This window comes from Odontomachus brunneus, unplaced genomic scaffold (genome assembly GCF_010583005.1).
Source record: "Odontomachus brunneus isolate Ranch 3 - 2012 unplaced genomic scaffold, Obru_v1 Obru_scaffold_012, whole genome shotgun sequence".
Taxonomy (NCBI): Eukaryota; Metazoa; Arthropoda; class Insecta; order Hymenoptera; family Formicidae; genus Odontomachus; species Odontomachus brunneus.
The window spans coordinates 549355-569869 of record NW_022639462.1 but is presented as its reverse complement, the minus strand read 5'-3'; the positions used below and the strand labels follow the sequence as shown (position 1 = coordinate 569869).

General features: G+C 44.5%; 1 protein-coding gene across 1 annotated transcript in view; it reads left to right on the top strand.

Annotated features, from left to right (window-relative positions):
- LOC116840830 (LIM domain only protein 3-like) overlaps positions 1–19579 on the top strand; it is a 63080-nt gene extending 43501 nt beyond the window's left edge. The window contains exons 4-5 of the mRNA XM_032808079.1: positions 8857–9013; positions 19064–19579. Coding sequence (XP_032663970.1) covers positions 8857–9013; positions 19064–19222 — 316 coding nt within the window. The 3' untranslated portion in view covers positions 19223–19579. The remainder of the gene's footprint in view (positions 1–8856; positions 9014–19063) is intronic.
- Positions 19580–20515: the final 936 nt, after the last annotated feature.

Here is a 20515-nt window from a genome sequence, read left to right as displayed (position 1 = left end):
ATTCTCCACGCAAATCTCCTCCAAACGCGCGTTTGACGCTATTAGAGACTGTATATATCGCCCTCTCGAAAATGAGAAGTTTAAATTTCGCAACTAAGACCCGGTGACTCCTGTTGGCCTCCCCTACGCTTACACATTCTTCCGTGGTCTCGAGCGACGTTACCGAGCCGCTCGATAACGTTCAACGTCGGGGACGTAAACTCATCGGAACTTAGCCTTGTCGAAGGTGACATGCAAGGTGTCCTCGCCAGCACGTCTTGTTTAAACGTCGCCTCGATAGCGAGCGACGCGGAAGCCCAGAGCGAGCATCCATCCATCGCTCGCGCATTGCGATCGCACGGATCGCACATCGGACAATGAGACGTGATTCGAGACGGCGCAGCCTGTGTGTTATCGAGTGGCATTCCGACACGCTTCTGGAGTGACATTTAGATAGCGACGTCAACTGTCTGCGAAGCAAATCCGTCGTGGTAGCGAAGGCTCTCCTCCGTACTTCCCCGGAAGCCCGACGGCGAGAGCCCTCACCAGCGAAGCGAGCGAATTCACTGCTGATCGAATTAGCGCCGCCACGGTTCCCCGATACCCTGACAGTCTGAATTAATTAACAGGAGAACGCGCTAGGTAAGCAGCCATTATCGCAACAAAGTGCGCGCCGCGCGCGACAGAAGCGAGCGAGAGAAGTGGCTGTTCAGTGATGCAGCCGAAAACGCCGAAACCGGTAGACGCGAGACCGAAGAGTTAAACCGCGTCCTGACTCGCGAAAAGAAGGACAATCCGATACAGATAGTCGAATTTAATTAGCGACCAATTCACGCCGGGGAGATCTCAACTGCGCAGCGACGAACGTTAATGAGACAGTTTAACGATACGAGAAGAAGAACGGTCGAGCAGTCCGCCTACGAGGATATCTCTTATTCAAGAGAATGCAGCGAATTCTCCCCAATCAAATCCCGGCATCGAGATGAATAAAGAATAGCCCCGAAGATATATATTCGCCGTTGTGTTAGACAGCGATGGTGGCTCGTGGCAGCCGCGCGGGCGCGAGTTTTGCATCTCGGCGCGACGTCTTGACTCCATTAACTTCACACTTAGCGGCATCTTAGAAAGCCCGTTGCCGTCGGAAGATCTGATTAGGGGTTCGAGTCTCTGCTAAACGCGTTAGTCTCGGCTGCGAGGGGCGTCGCGGAGGCGCGGCTCCATCAGGTGTTAGAGTGGCGGCCTCCGGGGTGAGAGAGGACGGCGGTGGTGTCTGTCTCTTCATAGTTTGATGCAAATTGAGTACGAGCACCACCAACTACCGCTAGTATAGACGTTTTCCCGCCTCTCTCTCTCTCTCTCTCTCTCTCTCTCTCTCTCCCTCTCACCTATTCACACACACATACGCGTGCACATTTAGGCGCACACACCTACACACCTCCATCTGCCGCGATCTAGACCGCATGTGTTTCTTTCTCTCTCTCTCTGTCTCTCTCTCTCTCTCTCTCTCTCTTCCTTCTCCCGTCCTTCTTTATCCTCAAAAGACTCCACGACCGAGTACGAAATTCATTCTGCGCGACCCTCTTCGGCTTCGAGCAAACTTCCTCCCCCACTTCCTCTCCCTCTGGTCTTGACTACCGCCGAAGTGTTGCCGTTTGGGGTTTCCCGTTCCACCTTGCGGAGCAAACGCACTGTTTGCCGACGAATCTCGGAGGCTTTCTCTCGACTTAGCAGCGACGAGAGGCGCGTCGCGCAGAACGTTTAACGGCACGGTCAATGGCCCCTTCGCCGTTGCAGATTTGCACGTCGATTTTCGGAATGCGCGATTACTCGATTGAGATCGGCGCTGTTTGGGAGCGCAGAGGTTCGGTCAAGGGGTGCTCCTAAAAATACCGATGTGGAAGCTACCGCCGCTCCTACCGCCATCATTCACACTTGCCCCCGTTAAATACCGTATTGATTGACAGTTATTTATACCACCCGTCGTTTATAAATATAATCGTTGTCGCCCGACGGCCACGCTAGATTTCTCTGTGCCCGATCCGCTTTCCAAATGAAGCCCTTAATGAAACACGCCTGACGGGGGCGCGCGCAGATTCGATTTCCATTGAGTTAGGGTCGCCCAGGAAGAAGGATACACGTTACGGAGGCTCGAGAACGAGCGGCTGTACTAATGCCCTGGACGTTTAGCGTTACGGGTTACAGCGGCGGCGTTTATCGGCGAATACAGCGCGCGTATCTAGACGCGAAATCACAACACCATTATAAGAGAGCGTTTTTCTTTCCGTTCTTTCGTCCCGAGTCTCCTCCTCTCGCACCTACGCGCTGTAATGTTCTTTTTTATGGTGCATGATTCGAAGCTGCCCCCGGGATCGATTTTGCTCCGTAGCACGGTACTTATCGTACCCCGTTACGAGGGCGCATTGCTTTTTATGGTGGTTCACGCTGGGTGTTCCGATCGCGCACGCGTTGTCTCTCCCGCTCGCTCTTTCCTCGTCTGCCTTTATCACGATTCGATTCTTCTTGTTCTTATGAAGCGCGATATTCGTGCACGACGAAAATTCCCCGCCAAAAATCATTTCGCGCGAAATGAACTTTCGCGAAGAAACGAGTCGCCTCGTGTATGTGTGTCTGTGTGTGTGTGTGTGTGTGTGTGTGTGTGTGTGTGTGTGCGTGTGTGTGTGTGTGTACTATTTCTCAGCAAAATAAGATCAGATTCCGATAGAGAAGATTACCCATTGAGATCTCGCATCTTAAGAACGCGTGAAATCTCCTTAACGAAATGTACACGGAGAAAACACTAAGACATCGTTTGCCTAAAAAATAAATACGGTTGTCATAACAAAATATTAATTCAATACAAAAGAGTTGTAGAGATTATGGTACTCTTAGGTTAGAAATGGTACTTTGGCCTTTATTAGTGCCTGTCCATATATATTTGAGCGATACTCTCAGTAATATATGGCGTAACTAGACCCGTACGGATCTCTCAATCATAATATTTGTTTTACAGATCACAACAGACAGACAGCAATACTCGGTTGAGGCAACTATATATGTAGATAAGCACATGTACTAATTGAACATTACGTATTGTAAGAACTATGACTGTGGGAACTAAGATGTATTGAAAAAAGGATTTTGTTGTAAAAACAAAAATTTGGTACAAATTTTTACAGATCATAATTTGATTGGAATGGAAACAATTAAATATTTGAAGATTGCAACCAAACAATTTAGTTGTCGCTAATGTGTATTTTGCTTTCTCAATAAAACATGTACTTAACACAAGTAGAAACATGGTAACGCCAATCAAATCGTGCGTATCAAATATTTTAGCTCTAAGTACAAAAATAATTTTGTCAGTGTGAGTATGTAGCAACAGCAACTTGTAGTGCACTGAGAAAAAAGCGGTTGGATTGACAAAGTCGGCGGTCACCGGCCATCAAAAAACTATTCAACAAAATACGATGTTAACGCAACAATAATTTGCGTTGATATAATTTGACTAACGCAACTTATTGTTGCATTAACATCGTATTTTGTTGAATAGATCCAATAGTTCTTTGATGGCCGGTGACCGCCGATTTTGTCAATCCAACCGCTTTTTTTCTCAGTCTGCCATATTTGTATAGCTTGGAGTCGCATATATTTTCCCTGTAACGTTAGAATATGCATGCAGCATTCACAGCAGTTTTCTCCGTGCATTATACAACATGATTAATTTGATTATTGAACTAATGCGTGAGGATCGATGGAGAGTGCTATATCCGCTCGCGCGAAACCACTAATGTCGCCCGAAGTCCTCGTCGGTGTCCTAATTTCATTTAAGCAGAAGCGTATTTATATATTACGCGATACCCTCCGTACCTGGCGATATCGATCGAGTAGACATATCGCGAATTCACGTGCCGATCGGCGGGATATTTTAAGTTCAATTAGACCGTCGCCAGTCAGGCCGAATATAGAATCAACGCTCGCCATTTCGGAGCGAGCCTCCAGCGTGCTAGCTAATGCATCTGTAATTTCCCGCATTTATATTTCCGAATCAACGGGATAATATCGGCGAATAATGAGAATCTATAATGATGCCGAATCTCTAATAAGACTGAAGTCACGCGAATATGCATCAGCTGCAAACATCGAGTTCACGAAGCGATCGATGTTCATTATGTTTTCGTCTATCGACATGCATTCTTACACACAGAAGACTACTATATCCACATAATTCTATGGTTAGAGAGAAAATTTATATGATTTCAAGTGAAATAGGTATGACATTAAAAGTTGCTGTTGTTATATACCCATTTATATAGTTCTCACATCATGTTTCCTGATAAATATCCTCTCCTCACAGTTTCATATCATAGCCTCGACAAACAGATAATTATCCGAACAAATAACACTATGTTACAAGATTTTGCACTTTTGCCATAAAGGTTCGTTCTTTAGTAAATCAGGTGTGCTGAATACGACCACGAAATCACGGTATGACAGTTCTCATAATTTTTATGATATATAATGTTCAGTTAGTACATCCTCGTATACATAGTTGCCTTAATCAAAGGAATATTGCAGTCTTTTTGTTGTGGTTTGTAGAACAAATGGTTGAAAGGTCCGTACAGTTTGATTGCATCGTACTACACTGAGAGTACTACTCAAATACATATGAATAGGCAGTAAGGAAGGTACTGTGGATACTACAACTATCTTGTATTCATGGGCGGAAAATAACATTAACATTTTGTTAAAGCAATCATATTTAACCATTTAACGGCGGGAGTGGTCGATATATCGACCAGCAGTCAGGTTGGCGACTCCACATAAAAAATTCATTACATTTATAGCTAAATTTCGCGTAAAATAAGAAGTCGATTTCAACTGAAATTCATTTCCGCCGTTAAAAGGTTAAGCAAGTGATATATTGTATTTTCACTATGAACCTCGATGTGTTCTTTCTCGAATATAATAAAGATCATGAGTGTCCACCACACGTCCAAGCGAACGAGGAGCAAGCACCGATTTTGATTCGCTCTCGCCGACGCCGCGCGAAGAGATCACTCAACGACGTCCTGAAACGACGCGCCGCTGAATCCGCTGGGGGAGAAAAAAAAATGCAGATCCCGACGGATACAGCGGAGCGCCGTTGTGGGGCCTCATTGCGATTTCATGGTCCTCCTGGAAGGAGACCGCGACGGCCGACCGGCTCGTTTCGAATGCTACAAATGTGCCGAGCGCGCGCGCACGTTCAGGTGCTGCTCGAGTAGGTGCTGAAAAAAATCACGTCTGCATTTACATAAGCGCCGGTATAAACCACTCGACAGAGAAATCCCGACATAAAACCCAAACAGGATCCCAACGCGGGACAGCACATCCGTTGAATACGCAATGGCCGTATGTAGCCGATGTACACATTCCCCCGCCCTTACCCCCTACCGAAAAATGCTTTTATTATTCACCGGTGAATTACGGACGCCACGGTATACGCGTTTTCCCCGGCGTTTACAGTCGCGCTGTTTACGCGGTTCATCGACGACGTCTTGGCGACGTGGCGACGGCATCGATTGTTCTTTTCCTCTGTTGTTTTCTCTCTCCTCACGGTCCCACCGTGGGAATAGATTGTCGTTATTCAATCTTGTTACTCGCGTTTTTATGTGAAATTTATCTGGGAGCGATTCAACAAATATTAATAAAGCGGACGCGAAACTTTTGTAGAGATAAAATCATTAATTTTTTAAATCATCAGAGCTTGTATTAATAGTCGTTACTTGAAACTACGTCTCGAGTGAGATTTGAATTTAGAATTAGATGTGAAACTTTCAATTAAATCGCGACTGAAAATGTAATGTCGCATAATTATATGATTCGAGTAAAAAATTCAAATCTAACTCTGAAGACCGTATTAATAGTCCTTGCTTGATTCAAATAAGATTCTCATATTTTTATATTCATAAGTTTAGAATCAAATGTTTCAGTGAATGTTTCAGTGGAAACGCGTTTGCAAAGTACAGTGTCACGTATATCGCGTGTTTCAACTGGAAAACTCAAACTCAACTCTAAAAAGTTATTATTATTATATTGTTATTAAAATCTGAGTATTTCTCACGCAAGTGAGAATACAAGTTTCAAGTAACGACTACTAATATAGAACTAAAACCTATGGTAATAGTTACTTGAAACTTAACTCAAGTGAGATATTTGAATTCAAATTTAGAGTTGGATGTGAATTTTTCAGTTGAATCACGATTAGAAATATAACGTTACATATATCATATGATTTCATTGAAAAGTTCAAATCAACTCTAAATTTAGATCTGAATGTCTCAAACAAGTTTCAAATAACGACTATTGATAAAGGTCTGAGAGCCTATTAATATAAATATATTATATATAATATATTAATAGTATATATAATATATATATGTACATATATATATACTATTATATATATAGAGAGAGTATATATAATATATTAATATATTAAATATAATATATTAATAGTTGTCACTTGAAACTAGTCTCATGTGAGATACTCAGATTTTCTTTTAAAGTTAGCTATAAGTTTTTCACATCTAACTCTAAATTCAAATCTGAGTATCTCACTGGAAACACAGTTTCAAGTAACGACTATTAATACGAGCCTTGGAGAACGGAAGTGAAGGTAACGTACGATAGAAGGGAGGAGGAGCGTTCAAGAAAAGTGAAGATCAATTCTATCTGAAGTATCTGCAAGAGGCAAGAGGCTTGACATGTCCCAAGGATGCGACTTCGAGTCTCGCGAGCCCTTCTTCTTCGACGAGACAAATCGCGCGAACACGCCCGTCATATCGCGATCGATACACGCGGAAACGTATAACGTCCAGAGAGTGATGTTCCCGGCACCTGACAGGAATTCTCAAGGCTCGCGGATCCTGACGAAACGATTTTCGTGTCCCTCGTGGATCTTCGATCCATTGTGGCGCACAGTGGAAGCGCCACCACCGCCGCCCCCGTTTTTCATGGCTCTTTAGCATTTCCGGCGTAACGTCCTTTATGCGGAGGACGCCTCCCCTCCCCCCCTCCGAAAAGGGCGCGGCAGAGAAAAAATTGACTTTTAAACCGGCAATAAAAACGAAAAATGCGAAATCTTTGATTTTAAAGGCCCCGCGCCAGCGCGCCGCACCCCTCGCACGGGGGCGACAGTTGGTAGATGCGTATAACCCTCGGTGGCAACCTTATTTCTCTGATATCGCAAGCCGAGCACGTTCGGTACCTCACCGCCACCGTCCCGAAATCCGCGTGCACCGCCGGTATGTATATCGTGTTGGATTACTGCAAAATCCCGGACTTTTATACGCTGAATTTTAAAATACACTTCGGCGCCGTCTCTGATTTTATTCGCCGACATCCGGGAATGGACAGATGTCGATGCCGATGCGTGTGTCAATTCACTAACGATTTTCTATAATGTGTGTGTCGCGAGAACACACGGCGCCATTGTCCGCAACGTTGATCATGACAGTGTTACGCTTAAGACTTGGCGTTTGAATAAGTCGCGAAGGAAAATCGGGTATGTCGAGGCGCGCGTAAGAGCGGAGTAAGAAGGAGAGAAAAACGCGCTCAGAGCTCCGGAATCGCGGTAATCCGAGCGCGATGCCTGCGAATCGACTGAGAATTTACATTTAAGTGCCCAGGAAGACGCCCGAGGAAGTCGGGGGTGGCGCGGCATTTCGCTACTTGTTTTTATTTTCTCGCAATTTCCTCGGCGGAGCAGAACGGAAAGTGGCCTTAAAGGGAATTAGCACGTTTTACCGCTCTGCCTATCTCGCGCCCGAAATTTCGTAAGCGGAATCTCTTTTCCCTCGGCCATTTGTAAGCGCTGCAAATCGACACGTTAACGATTGTCATCGTTTAATCACGTCGCCTCCATCGCACATATATCTGTTTATAAGTGGCTGTAGTTGCGTAATACAAGAAAGATCTAACCACAGAAGACGTTTCGAAAAAGATGAAGATGACAATTTTACACATGATTTCAAAAGTACAGACAGTACTAAAGTTCTTCGTAATTGTTCAAATCAAGCATCTTTTTTCTTTCTAATTTTCTTCTTTTTATTTTAATTTTCTTTAAGGATATTTAATAATAAACTTAACCCTTTAAGAACTCTTAAGAAAATAGGTAAAAAATGATACAGCTAATATAAAATAAAAATATATTTTAATAAATTTTAGGCGCCCGTAAGGCTTGGATCTTTTTTGTTTCATGTAGGAAGACGTATGGACTATCTATTGATAAAAAAATAATAATAATAAAATAAAAATTGAAGAATCACTTGTGAGTTGGATCATTCTTGCATAACTGTGGGCGAATATTCGTACACAGAGAAAAATAATTTTGCTCTTTTAAGCAAAATCGTCGTTGCTGCATATTCGTAGTGACATCAAAAAAATTTAGTTGACGTAACTAATTTTACAAATTATTCGTTATTAGAGCAGAAGTAGTTTCGTTTCCAGGATAGAAAAAAATTATTGAGTGTATTTGTCCTAGGAATTACGTTAATTTGCTATTGATGCAAAATAATGTATCCTTAGCAAATTTATTTGCTATCGGAACAATACTGCAACTGCTTATATAGATCGTGGTTCTTACAGCAAAATAATTTGTAAGATTCAGCAAATCACATCCAGCAAATAACGATTAGTACTCTTAGCAAATCTTTTTGCTGTCCATATAATAACGAAAAGATTTTGCTAGACCAGCAGAAAATTTGCTGGGCCAACAAATTATTTTTCTCCATGTACACATCACGTTTCTAAACGGTTTCTAAATTTCATAATTGTAGGAAAATGTTCCTCTCCGTTTCAGCGGTATAATGAGGTTTCGAATCTTTGTGATTGCAGATTTTGCGTGGGTGACAGATTTTATCTCTGTGATAACAAGATTCTCTGCGAGTACGATTACGAGGAGAGGTTGGTCTTCGCTAACATGGCTCTGCATCCGCCACCCAGCGCGACACTGGCGCACATCAAGAGGCAAGTGACTCATCTTCAGCCACAGGTGAAAAGTTTACATTTGTTCCCAATGTCAACGGGGCAAGCACACGCAGGATTGCGATATCGCGCGACTTACGGCGCCACATGGTCACGGAGTGTATATCGCGCAAGCCTATCTATCGGCAGATGTATTTTCGTCACGAGATATTCCGTGTAAAATACCACTATAGAGAGTGCATCGCGGAGTCTCCGTTCCCGGACCCTGGCCATCGGGTTTCAAACTCGCAAGGTTTCCAACTTCTCGAGGCGCAACCCCTTAAGGCGGGTTAAAGTGGCAGGTCCTGACCCTCTCGACAACAAAGGACTCCCCCGAGGCTTCAGCTACGCTTTACCATCCTGCCGTCGTCTTACGAGTTAGGATATCGCGTGTCCTTATTAATTAAGCTCACCCGTTAAGCAAGCCTCGTCGCATGCCTTAACGATTCGCTCCGTTCCCCGGTGGAGGTAGAACGTGCGAAAGAATTTACTCTTCGGGAGGATCGCCAAGCTGCCGGCAGCTATTCCGTCGTGGTACTACGAAATCGTCGGGGAGACCGTCGTGACTGCACTTTGCATCGCGTCGTCGCGAGTCCCCGAATAAGCTTGGAATACGCTCAAAGGAACGTCGGGACAGAAATGTGCAAGTTAATTTCATTTGCGTAATCGTAAGGACAGCTTAGCTCGATGTCGGATTAAATAATTGCAGCGAGAGCGAATATAAGATTGTGATAATAAGGGGATAAGCGCGCGACAAGCGATGAAGAGAGACGATCCTCACGTTGCACGGCAACGTCCAGAATTATGAACTCATCGGCGTTAAGCTTGTTGGGATTAAGCCTTCTTGATTATCCTAAGGCAACAGACTTGCTTCGAAACAATATCTTAAGCTCCCGCCTCACGAAGGACCACGTCCTGCTCGACCCTAGGAGCCTATCCATTTAATCCGGGTTCCGTCTTGCAAGAATCCCGCCGTCTTCGTGCACATAATAACGTCACGTATTTTAATTCGCGATATTTATGCAAAAGCTACGCGACTGGTCAGCCGCGCGATTGAGAAAACCGCTATGTTCATATCTTTGACGTCGTCAATACGATAAAACTCATGCTCCATCACGTTTTATTGACATTCAAGGTGACGAATGATAGTCCAAGCGGACGAAGATTTCGTGAACGCGAAGTCTCTCACACTGAGAGAAAAATATAGTTGCTTTTGGCGACAACTATACTCTTTTGTAATTTTAACCATAAAAATACTTAGGAAAACCATTGTTTCAGTAAGTGTTATTAGAAAGATGGTTCTTCTAATTATTTTTCTGGTTAAAGTCAGAAAAAAGTATAGCTGACGCCAAAAGCAACTATATTTTTCTCTCAATGCACCTGAGACGAGCGAGGCCGAGTTCTTAAAGGCATCGAAAAATATAGCTGACGCCAAAAGCAACTATATTTTTATCTCAATGCACCTGAGACGATCGAGGCCGAGTTCTTAAAGGCGTCGAAAAGTATAGCTGACGCCAAAAACAACTATATTTTTCTCTCAGTGCACCTGAGACGAGCGAGGCCGAGTTCTTAAAGGCGTCGAAAAGTATAGCTGACGCCAAAAACAACTATATTTTTCTCTCAGTGCACCTGAGACGAGCGAGGCCGAGTTCTTCAGCCGATGGTACATCCCTGCTAAAGATATCGTCGTTTCTGTTATTGGCCGACGGGTGGAAAGGTTACAATGAAAGTCGCCGCGAAAGTTCGAGGCCTCGGGACGTCTGCGAGCGGCCTGAGGTCGTAGATGCTCGCCGCACGCTCGAATTGTACGCATGCACAGAATAACGAGGTCCCCGGCGCGATGATATCAAGCGCGGTAACGTGTACTACTTATAATATGCAAATTCGCTCCCCTTAACCGGCTCGCCGGCGAGCTGCGTGTAATTCAGGGGTTGGTAACCCTTGCGACTCTATTCCTACCGCCACGTAAGCGTCGCGCGCTCCTCCGCGCGTACGTCGACGACGATGTGCCTGTGTCTGTGTGTATGCGCGCGGGTTGGTTATAATGTTTAAAGAAATATCGGCTGGCACGGGAAAGAGAGAATGAAAGAGAGAACGGGATAAGCGACTGTGTGTACCGTGCAAACATTTTTCGGGAACACTCACGCGCGCGCGCGTAAATTTTTCCCTCGGCGCGGTGGAGAGGTGTCTCGAGCCTTGAGCTTCGACTCGCCGCCACTCGATGTGTCGCTTTAATTAATACGAGGATACCTTTATTGCCCCCGATGCGCACGCGCGCACGCGGCGGCGAGATCAAATTTGTTTTTTTGCTGTAAATTTCCGGTATCGTCAACAATCGGGAAAAATTGGCACGTCCGTGGTATGCTCCGATATTGCGCGATCCAGCAGCTTTCACACGCAATATCGATTCGCTCGAGGGGGTTTACGGGTTATAAATGACCGGTGTGCGAAATAACGGGATGGCAGACTAATACCAATAATCGGCGTGGCATGCTAATGTCGTCTGCGCATCTATTACGCTAAGCCTGATGGATCCCTCTTGACATCTCGTGCCCGGAGCGTGAATACCTTCGATCGAGGAGAACACTCAAGATGTCTGCCGTTCTGTCGCCTAGCCGAGGGTCGTTTGACATTTTGCATCTAAATAAGAGGAATTAACGCGTACGTACGTACACCTTTCGTATCGCGATTAAGTTACCTTGTAAACGCATCGTGTACGGATTAATAAATCGAAAGAGAAAAAGAAAGAAGTGTTAAGCTTTGGAATAATATCCCTTCAGGCATCCAAGTAGGAAAAGTACAATGTATATGTAAAAGTACAGCGAAAAGAAAAGAAAAAAACATAGCGGATATAAACGCAATGATATAAAGTTACAGATGGAGAAATAAATAATATAAAGAGAGAAAAAAGGAGAGAGAGAAAGACAAAGAAGAATTGAAACGCGATGGAAATATCAAGCGATAAAATGGTGATATCTGAGCGCAAAGAGCAACTTCAGAAAGAAGATAACGCCTGGATTTATCGCTTCGAAGTACCGTGACAAAATACAAAGATGAAATTGAGAGCACCTATAAAGTGCGAGAAAGAGCGAGAAAGAGAGAGAAGAGAAATACGGGCGGAGGAGGAAGGAGGAAAGGCGTTAAGATTCTTAAAAACCGCGAAGAGGGTGCTCGTCTTGGAGGCAGCTGCCACCCTTGTACTCTCCTTAAGCCGTGGCTCGTCGGGGGCGGCGAAGTACCGCCGGCGGAAGGTGGGGAACGGTAGTTTTTCTGATTGCCTGAGAACAGACAGCTGTCCCAATCTTTCTCAGCCCTGACGGGATCCTCCGCGCTTCTGGCGAATAATGCCGGGGAGTGTTGCTTGCGAATAACTCGACTACGCCTGATCCGGGGTAAATCGACAGCGGTGGGATGGAAGGATGAAAGGAAGTGGGCGGCTGGGCCGCCTTTAGTTGTCGGCATCGACAATCGAGTTGTCACGACAGAGAAGCGGATGACGGATCGTTTCCGATATCATCACGTCGAGCCGTTTTATCGCGTGTTAGAATTGCGTTACAATCTCCTTTGCTGGGTATTCACAACCTGCGTATTCGCGTCGTGTTATTAAAAACAAAACACCGGATGATGATAGATCTTGCAATTACAGCTACAATTCAACGGCTCGGACTACTCCGGTATTGAAGAGGTGTCGTTGCCTCTGCGTAGCCAGAGCTAGACAGAGGAGACTCGCGGAGCTTCATTTCTCGACGAGAAGCTTCGATCGAGCCGCGCAATCTCATCCTCCTTAGAGACAAGTGTAACGCGCTTAAAAATTGGCGAGAACTTTTATTTCGGTCTAATTTTTCCCTCGGGACCCGGCGAAATGCGCAGGAGGGGAGATGAAAGGGGGGATATAGACACCGGGTGTAAAAGCGGGAAAGAGAAAGACACGCCGAGAGTTTGGAACGATTATCTGAGTTTTAAAACAAACTCTCGAGTGTCTGCGAAGTCCTTCGCGAATCAGAGGGGGAGGAGAGCCAAGGAAGGCTGGAAATAAGGAGACTGAAGGGTGAGACGAGCGGCGAGGGGGAGGTTAGTGGAGGTGAGATAATATGCTAATGCCAGGACGGAAGGTACATGGGAATTTAAGAGGATCAATGCGCAGTACGAGATTCGTACGGGGAATGAGGCATTACAACGTCCTCTATATTGCTTCCGGGCGATTAGATTCCTGAAAAGTTGCTCAAACGCGAGCGACTAATTTCGGCGAAATTAAACTTTCGACTTAACCTCACGGTTTTATTGGATCTGTGCGCTCAATATCCATTTGTTCGGGGAACGGAGACGGGCTGAAATGAACGCGCAACGGAACGATCGGGCTTGACGGATTTAAGAAGTTTATGGTCCTGCATTTGCATTATTTGAGGATGTCCAGCACATTTCCGATATTTTCTTGATATATTTTTCATTTCTCACATGCAACCTCACGACACACATACGCATGAATTTGGCAGATGCAAAGAACACGATTGTATTAATTGAGTTATTATCGCAACAGTCAAGATTTTTGTATCGGGAACTTTCATGAGAGAATGCGTGCGTCTCACTAAACGATTTATACAGCCGTCGTTATCGATATGGCGTGAACAAACGCGACCGATTAAAAATAGTTGCTCCGATATGAATGGAATACTTAGCTTCCATCAGGGCCGATATATCGTATGCATTAGAATACCCGAATAGAATGTGTCAGAATAGGATATGATACCATTAATAATAATTAATGTAGCGCACGGTTAATCCCTCGAAATGTAGCGTTTAGCGAAATGGACGTGCATCATCGTAATGCAGTACTATACAGGACCACGGAGCGTATTCCCACACTGAACAAAGCCATTAGTCCATCATTAATCCTTCATTGTAGATACTCTATCGTTGCGCGCTGGTACGATCTGTTTAGAATTACATCAGAGGATGTCATGAAATTACGGAAAATCAATAACCCTCTCGTGCGGCCCGATACTAATTTAAAGAAAAAAAAACACGTTCTAATGGACCGAGGAAAACAGGCTAATTGTCGACAGGTCGTTACCGCGACGACCTCAAAGCATCAGCGTGCTCGAGATGTTTCTTGAAGTTTATAAATCGCACAGCAGTCTGATTGGGAGATCGTCGATTGAACGACCGATTAGATTGCCTCTTAAGCGAACATGTCGTAAATCGCGAACTGTGTCGTGACAGGAAGACGGAGAGAGAAGGAGAGAAAGGATAGGAAGCGAGAGAAAGAAAGAGAAGGAGAGGGAGAAAGAGAGAGAGAGAGAACACGTACATACGAACCCTCGCACGCGCCCTGTACACGTCGTTCTTGTTAACGAGCGCATTATTAGGTGCACCGTGCTTGGCTGAATTTCACGTAAAGCCTCCGCGCGGCCCCTTATACAACGCGCGCCGAGAAAGCTCGCATGGGAAAGCCCGGCTTGCGAGCTTACGCGAGATTATGAGTTTAGTTGGCAAACAACTCGGAGAGCTATGCGCTACGTGGTCGAGCTTACTTTTGTAACGATTATTACCGACGGGTTAGGACTCGGCGCGTCGTGAGGACTCGACCACGCGGCCGAGGTCGCGCTTCAGCGTCCACAAGTGGTAATTTCGCGTCACCGTTCGAAATTGAACCACTTTGGGTTGTCGCTCCCTTTGAATCGAGACGAGTAGATTGTCGGCGTCCGCCGAGCCTCGCCGTTGTGCAGCTCGCTATTCCGAAATGTTGGCAAGTTCCAGTTGACATGAATGTGAACAGAACTGAGCCGAGAAAAATTCTACTTGGAACTTGTCAAGAAGTCGGGCAAACGTAATTTGTGGCGTGTCTTCTCAGCAAATTCTAGATATTACCCAGGTAGAAAGAGCGCGATCTCTCCCTAGCTGGACAGGAATTTTGAGTACTAGCTAGCTTCCGGTCAGTAACTTGCCAAGAAACATTGATAATAATATTTTCCGAGTTTTCACTAAATAGAAGGTCCAGCATTTACTTATCATTTTTATTGTTTATTCTTTTAAAGTGTATCAGTAAGAATGTTTCTGATTGAATTCAGTAAAAGGAGTATTTCACTAATAATATTTACTACACAAATATTCATTGACTTTCAATGGAAATACTACAATCTTACTACTCCATCTTATATCGTATTGATTTTGATCAGTGAAAGTAAGATTTCTCTGTCAAATCTACACAAATTCGTTATATGCTGTGCTAAATCCGATTTTCTCCTTTTATGGCGAAATAAAATTAACGATTCACCATACGATTCACGCATGGCACTGTCTGAGTTTGCAAACTGCATGAATAATAAGAGAATAGTCGCTATTAAAAACTTCTTTCAGCGAGATTTTATTGATTGCAATATTATACTTATCTGACTGAACCATCAATTATAAGTATAGCATTTGAGTGACTAATTGCATAGACTAATTGTACTTTAGAGAACAGTTTCTGGCCAGTAACTGGTCGGTACTTTCCTGAATAATTACTGTCCTGAATAATAAATCCCAGTGAAAACTAGCAGACAGCAGTTTTTCCTGGAAATTTTTCTACTTGGATAGGACGCTCGCAACGGTGTGTTAATCAATTTCTTCCTCCTCCCCCGGCCGTGAAGAATCGGATCGAAAATGGCCGCGCCGGACTAACGACCCGCCAGTAAATTCCGCTCCTAAACGATCCCGGTGGCGATTAACGACGTCTTGCCTAATTCTCATCTCGTGCCGGAGGTCGGGGCCGAACTATCGTCGGCACGAACGCGCTCGGGGTGTGAGGGCTGCGCTAATTTTTGCGCGTAAGAAAAGCCGCGCTGCCGCCGGAGGAATGGGGCTCGCACCTGGCCGTTTCCCATCCGCGGGAGATCAACGGACAAATGACACGCGATTCCCTCCGTGCCCTCGCGCGCGCGCGCGCGACGACGATGCTCCGCATTTACCGTCAGTTACAAACTACCCGGACCGCCACCCTCGCACCGCGCCACGATTAATGTCTTATTCGCGCGCGTTCTCGCGCGAGGTCCTCCGGGGGAGCAAAGAAAAACCGGGAGATTATGGCGAGGTGAGAAGCGAATAAACACGAAAGGAGCTGCTCGACCGTCATTTGCAACACGGGGCGACTCTTTTGTTACATTAATAATCCGCGGTGAGGTGAAGTTATCGTTGGAATAATCTCCAGGCGCGCGGATCGCCAAATTTCTAACGGTTCTAACAAGGGCGATCGAGCGAATGTCTCCGACCTTGAAGTACCTCTATGTACCCACACATTAGCGGAGCTGTTCCCGCCGAGCGCGTGCCGTTTGATTACGACGCCGGCAGTAAATCCACAGCGCGGTAATTCCTCCGCTGGCAATTGTAGATAAAACTTGAATAAGTCATAGACTTAATTTAACCCCATAGCAGCGCGTTCAACGGCGGTCTGGAGCCTTCTACGGAGATTTCTTAATTACGAGCGGGACCCTCTCTAAGACAAGAGAAGGAGTGGAAAGAGGAAGAGGAGTAGCGCGAGGATAGAGAGAGAAAGAAGGACTTTGTGTATACGCGTGGAGAGGTAAACGAAAAGTAAGAGAGAAGGACGGAAGTGCTACCGGTGGCCGTGGGGGAAAGGGTTCTCACGGCAACGAGATTTAAGGATCCTTTCTAAGGGGGAAAAAAAATCACCCCCCGCCGCGGAGACAGATGATAAAGCATTTCTCTAGCGGCGCTTTGTCACTTTTATCGTAATTATTTACGAGTTAATTACTCCGCAACCGCACTCTCGCTTCTTTGCGCTTTAAAACGGGAAAAATGCTTTATTAAGACACCTCGGAGATAACACCTCTCGCAGGGCTCCCGTGACGGATCTGCGCTTTCAGGTTTTTATTCTTCCGTCGCGCATCACGAGAAGTAAGAGCGAGGTGAAGCAGTAAGGATGGTAGGAGTCTTTAAATGGACGGACATAAAATTGTCTCAATAACAAATTTTGTCGCGACGACATTCGTTGAGATGGAAACATATTGTACGGTATATTTTCTTGAAGTAAAGCGCGATTAAAATCAACGACAGCGCGTTCCGTCGCGTCGCAACGTATTCGGCATTCCGAGTCGCAGGATAATTGCCGAAGATGGTGGCTTAATTCAGCCCCGTGAGAAAGTTGGCGTGATCAACTTACGGGCCGAAATCGTGGCGAGAGGGAGGAGGACCTCGTCACGGTGGGGCTGAGCTGCACGGTCTGTCGAATTTTAAGCCTGTATAATTTAACACCTTTACTGTAGAAACTAAGAGAAACTGAAGGGAGAGACGGAGAGAAAGGGACACGCGTGTTCCGCGAAGGAGAACGAGAGACGAAGAAGGATCGACAGGATAAGATGAAGTAGGGAAAGGCGGAGGGAGACGGGAGATACAAAGTTGGAAGTTTTCAACGGCACTTACCTAGCCTAGTACATCCTCTTCCCTCTCCTGCAATCGCTCTGTACCGCTCGCGCATAAATATGGCCACCAGATAGTGGCGGAGATGAATAAAGATTCGGTTGTGAGAAGGAGAAGGAGGAGAAGAAGGAGGAGGAGGAGGAGGACGAAGAAGAAGAAGTAAAATAGGAAGAGAGAGAACCGCCCAAGTTGAATCGTGCTTGTTCTCTTCTCTTTACCCGGGCACTGCGAGATACAAGTTCATTCCTCCGGTCTTTTGTTTTTAAAGTGAAGCCTTAGACACCGGCGTGTTAAAGAACGTGAGAGGGGAGGGAGAGAGAGAGACGGAGTAGCGCGAATTCGTTAGCGTTGTCAACCCCTTTCGGCAGCCCGCGACGAATTTTACGTGCCGCGTGTCGTGAATAATTGTGGAAATCGAATCACGAGGCCGGTCGATCGGCTGATCTTATTCTTGGATTCCGTGAGTTGCCTCTTAATCGGATTAGAGATTCTTCAGAATTACAGATTCGCTGTCTTATGCACCTTTTGAAATATGCATTTAAGCGCCCGACAAGTGGTTCTCGAGGATAAATTGAACGTAATCCTTAAGCGACGTTTCTCACTCGTTTAAAGACAACCCGGAGAGAAATCAGTAGATTCCACAAATGCAGCGTAATCCAAAATGGATTAAACGCTCTTTACGCGTTCGCATGTGAAATATTAAATTCAGAGCAATTTCTGCGAAATGGAAAACGATTCATATTCTATTTGTAGACGTGCATCGGAAGACCGGTGACGTGATAAATTAAATTATTGAACAAAATTTGTCCTAATGTATTAATGTAATTAATAATTCGACTTGTTAATTCTAGACGAAGAGAACGGTCTCACGTATATATGCGGTACTTTGATCGATACGTTCGATGAAACTTAAGAGATTAAATGTTTCTTTATTTAAGGCTCTTATTTAAGGCCGGGCCCTATATACGTCTATTACGTCTGTTCAGGATAAGAAATTCTCTCAAAAATTTTAGTCGCATTAGTTTCACCCCAAGTGGAAACCGTTGATCAAAGCGAACATGCGAATCAGCGATTGCGCGTCCGTCTCTTACCGTTTTTACCGGAGCATAATTGTAATCATATTTGCAGCAATATCGATAAGCAGCGATTTTAATAACCATAGTTAATGAAAGTTTCTTTCTCGATCTATGTTACAGCTAGATATAATCTAGCTTGTTAGCTATGTTACAGCTAGATATAATCTATGTTATAATCTAGACAAGGACACGAGTCGCTAACCAGAATTTGTTAACTAAGGCGGTCAGTGCGATTCAATGGTATCAACTCGCATTAATATAAGCATCTCACCTGGATTACAACTAGTTGTCGAGAGAACGTTCAAGACAGATACGAGATATGTTTTCGTGTAGAGACTGGTAGAGAAAATACACGCGAAAATCTCGGCTGCTTCAGCAAAAACGTTTGCACCGCGCGTCGCGGCATTGCTCGACGACAAAGTTGCTCGAACAATGGAAAACAAAAAAGAGCGCGCGCGCTGTTGGTCGCATAAATTTTCCACGCTAAGTCGAGATCGTCGATCGGGCCAAATTGAAAGAGAAAAAGCGACCAGCATATATGCCGAGTATACCGGCGTAATCCTCACGCGTCTTCTTTTATCTTGCAGACCGTAGCCGCGGGTGGCCCTCAACGACAAGCGAACGGGGAGACGGCCCATAACCACAACGGATATCCAGCGCCAGCCAGCTCGAGCGCCCATAACGTCCTGAACCCCATGAATAATTTAAACGGTATCAATGCGCAAGCATCGTACGATGCCAAATGACAAACGAAGTAAGCGCCGATATATCGATTGAGTCGTGCGCGCGCGCGCTCCGCGGACGGGGGCGTCGCGAAAATCCGCGTCTCGGCTGTCGTCCTCGTCGTCTACGTATAGCTTACCATCCCGATCGTCCAAACTAGAGTCTCAATCTATACAGAGTCTGGGCAGCTTATCAGTTTGGGCAAAATATCGCGCCCTTGGTAAACATTCGATCGGTGTTCGTAGCTGAATCTTCACTGAGAGAAAAAGATAGTTGGAATAACTATAATCTCACTATATTTTATAGTTCGTTTTGGCCTCAAACATATATTTATAGTTCATCTAAACATGAAGATATAGTAGAATGAACACAGATTTATAGTCACCATCTTATTACTCTATATATATGGTAAAGCACCTTTTGGGAATATAGTTACATGTACCTATATTTGCCAAATATTCCAATTGTATTGACTATATAAAATAGTTAATTTCTCTATAGTTAATTTCTCTATATAAAATAGTTAATTTCTCTATAGTTAATTTCTCTTACCATTCAATATTTGCCACCTTACCATATTTTTTATTTCAAATAATTGTAATTCTTGGTAAAAATTTTACACGGCTCAGTTATACTATACTTATATTGTAAATATTACAAATATTATGGTAACTTTACTAAAAATATTTGTAAATATTACAAATATTATGGTAACATTTACTATAAAAATTATATTCCTAACTATAATATTTTTACTATGCCATTATAGTTCCAAATATCATGCATTTTTCTCTCAGTGTTGTATTCGAGTTGTCACCTTCAGCCGACGTACGGAATCATTTCATTGGCTAAGGAGCGTCCCAAGTTAAGCTTAAGAGAATCTTAAGTTATGAGATTGGATCGTGAATTTCGGCTGTAAAGTTACGTTAGGGCTATTTTGTGTTCCAAATTGCACAAGAAGTGAGATTTCCAATGAAATGTTTCCCATCGAATGAGCAGCGCAAAGAAATTATTGAAAACTGTGGCTATGCGCGCATAGCATTATGAAATAATATATAAATATTTAATATTTAGTCCTAATGTGCGCAATTTGTATTCGCAGCAAATAACAATTTAAAAACGAATTTGTTTTTTTTTTTAGTTCCATATTCTTAACATTTAAATATCGCCGCACGCAGAGTAAAGAATCGCAAGGCGGCATCATCAACCCCGCCATGTGCATTTTGTCGACCTCTGTCCGGACTCTGTATTCCAGTGACTCTGGCCCAAACCAGTAACTTTTAGCTCGTGAGTGACTTGTGGCAGATCGCACATAA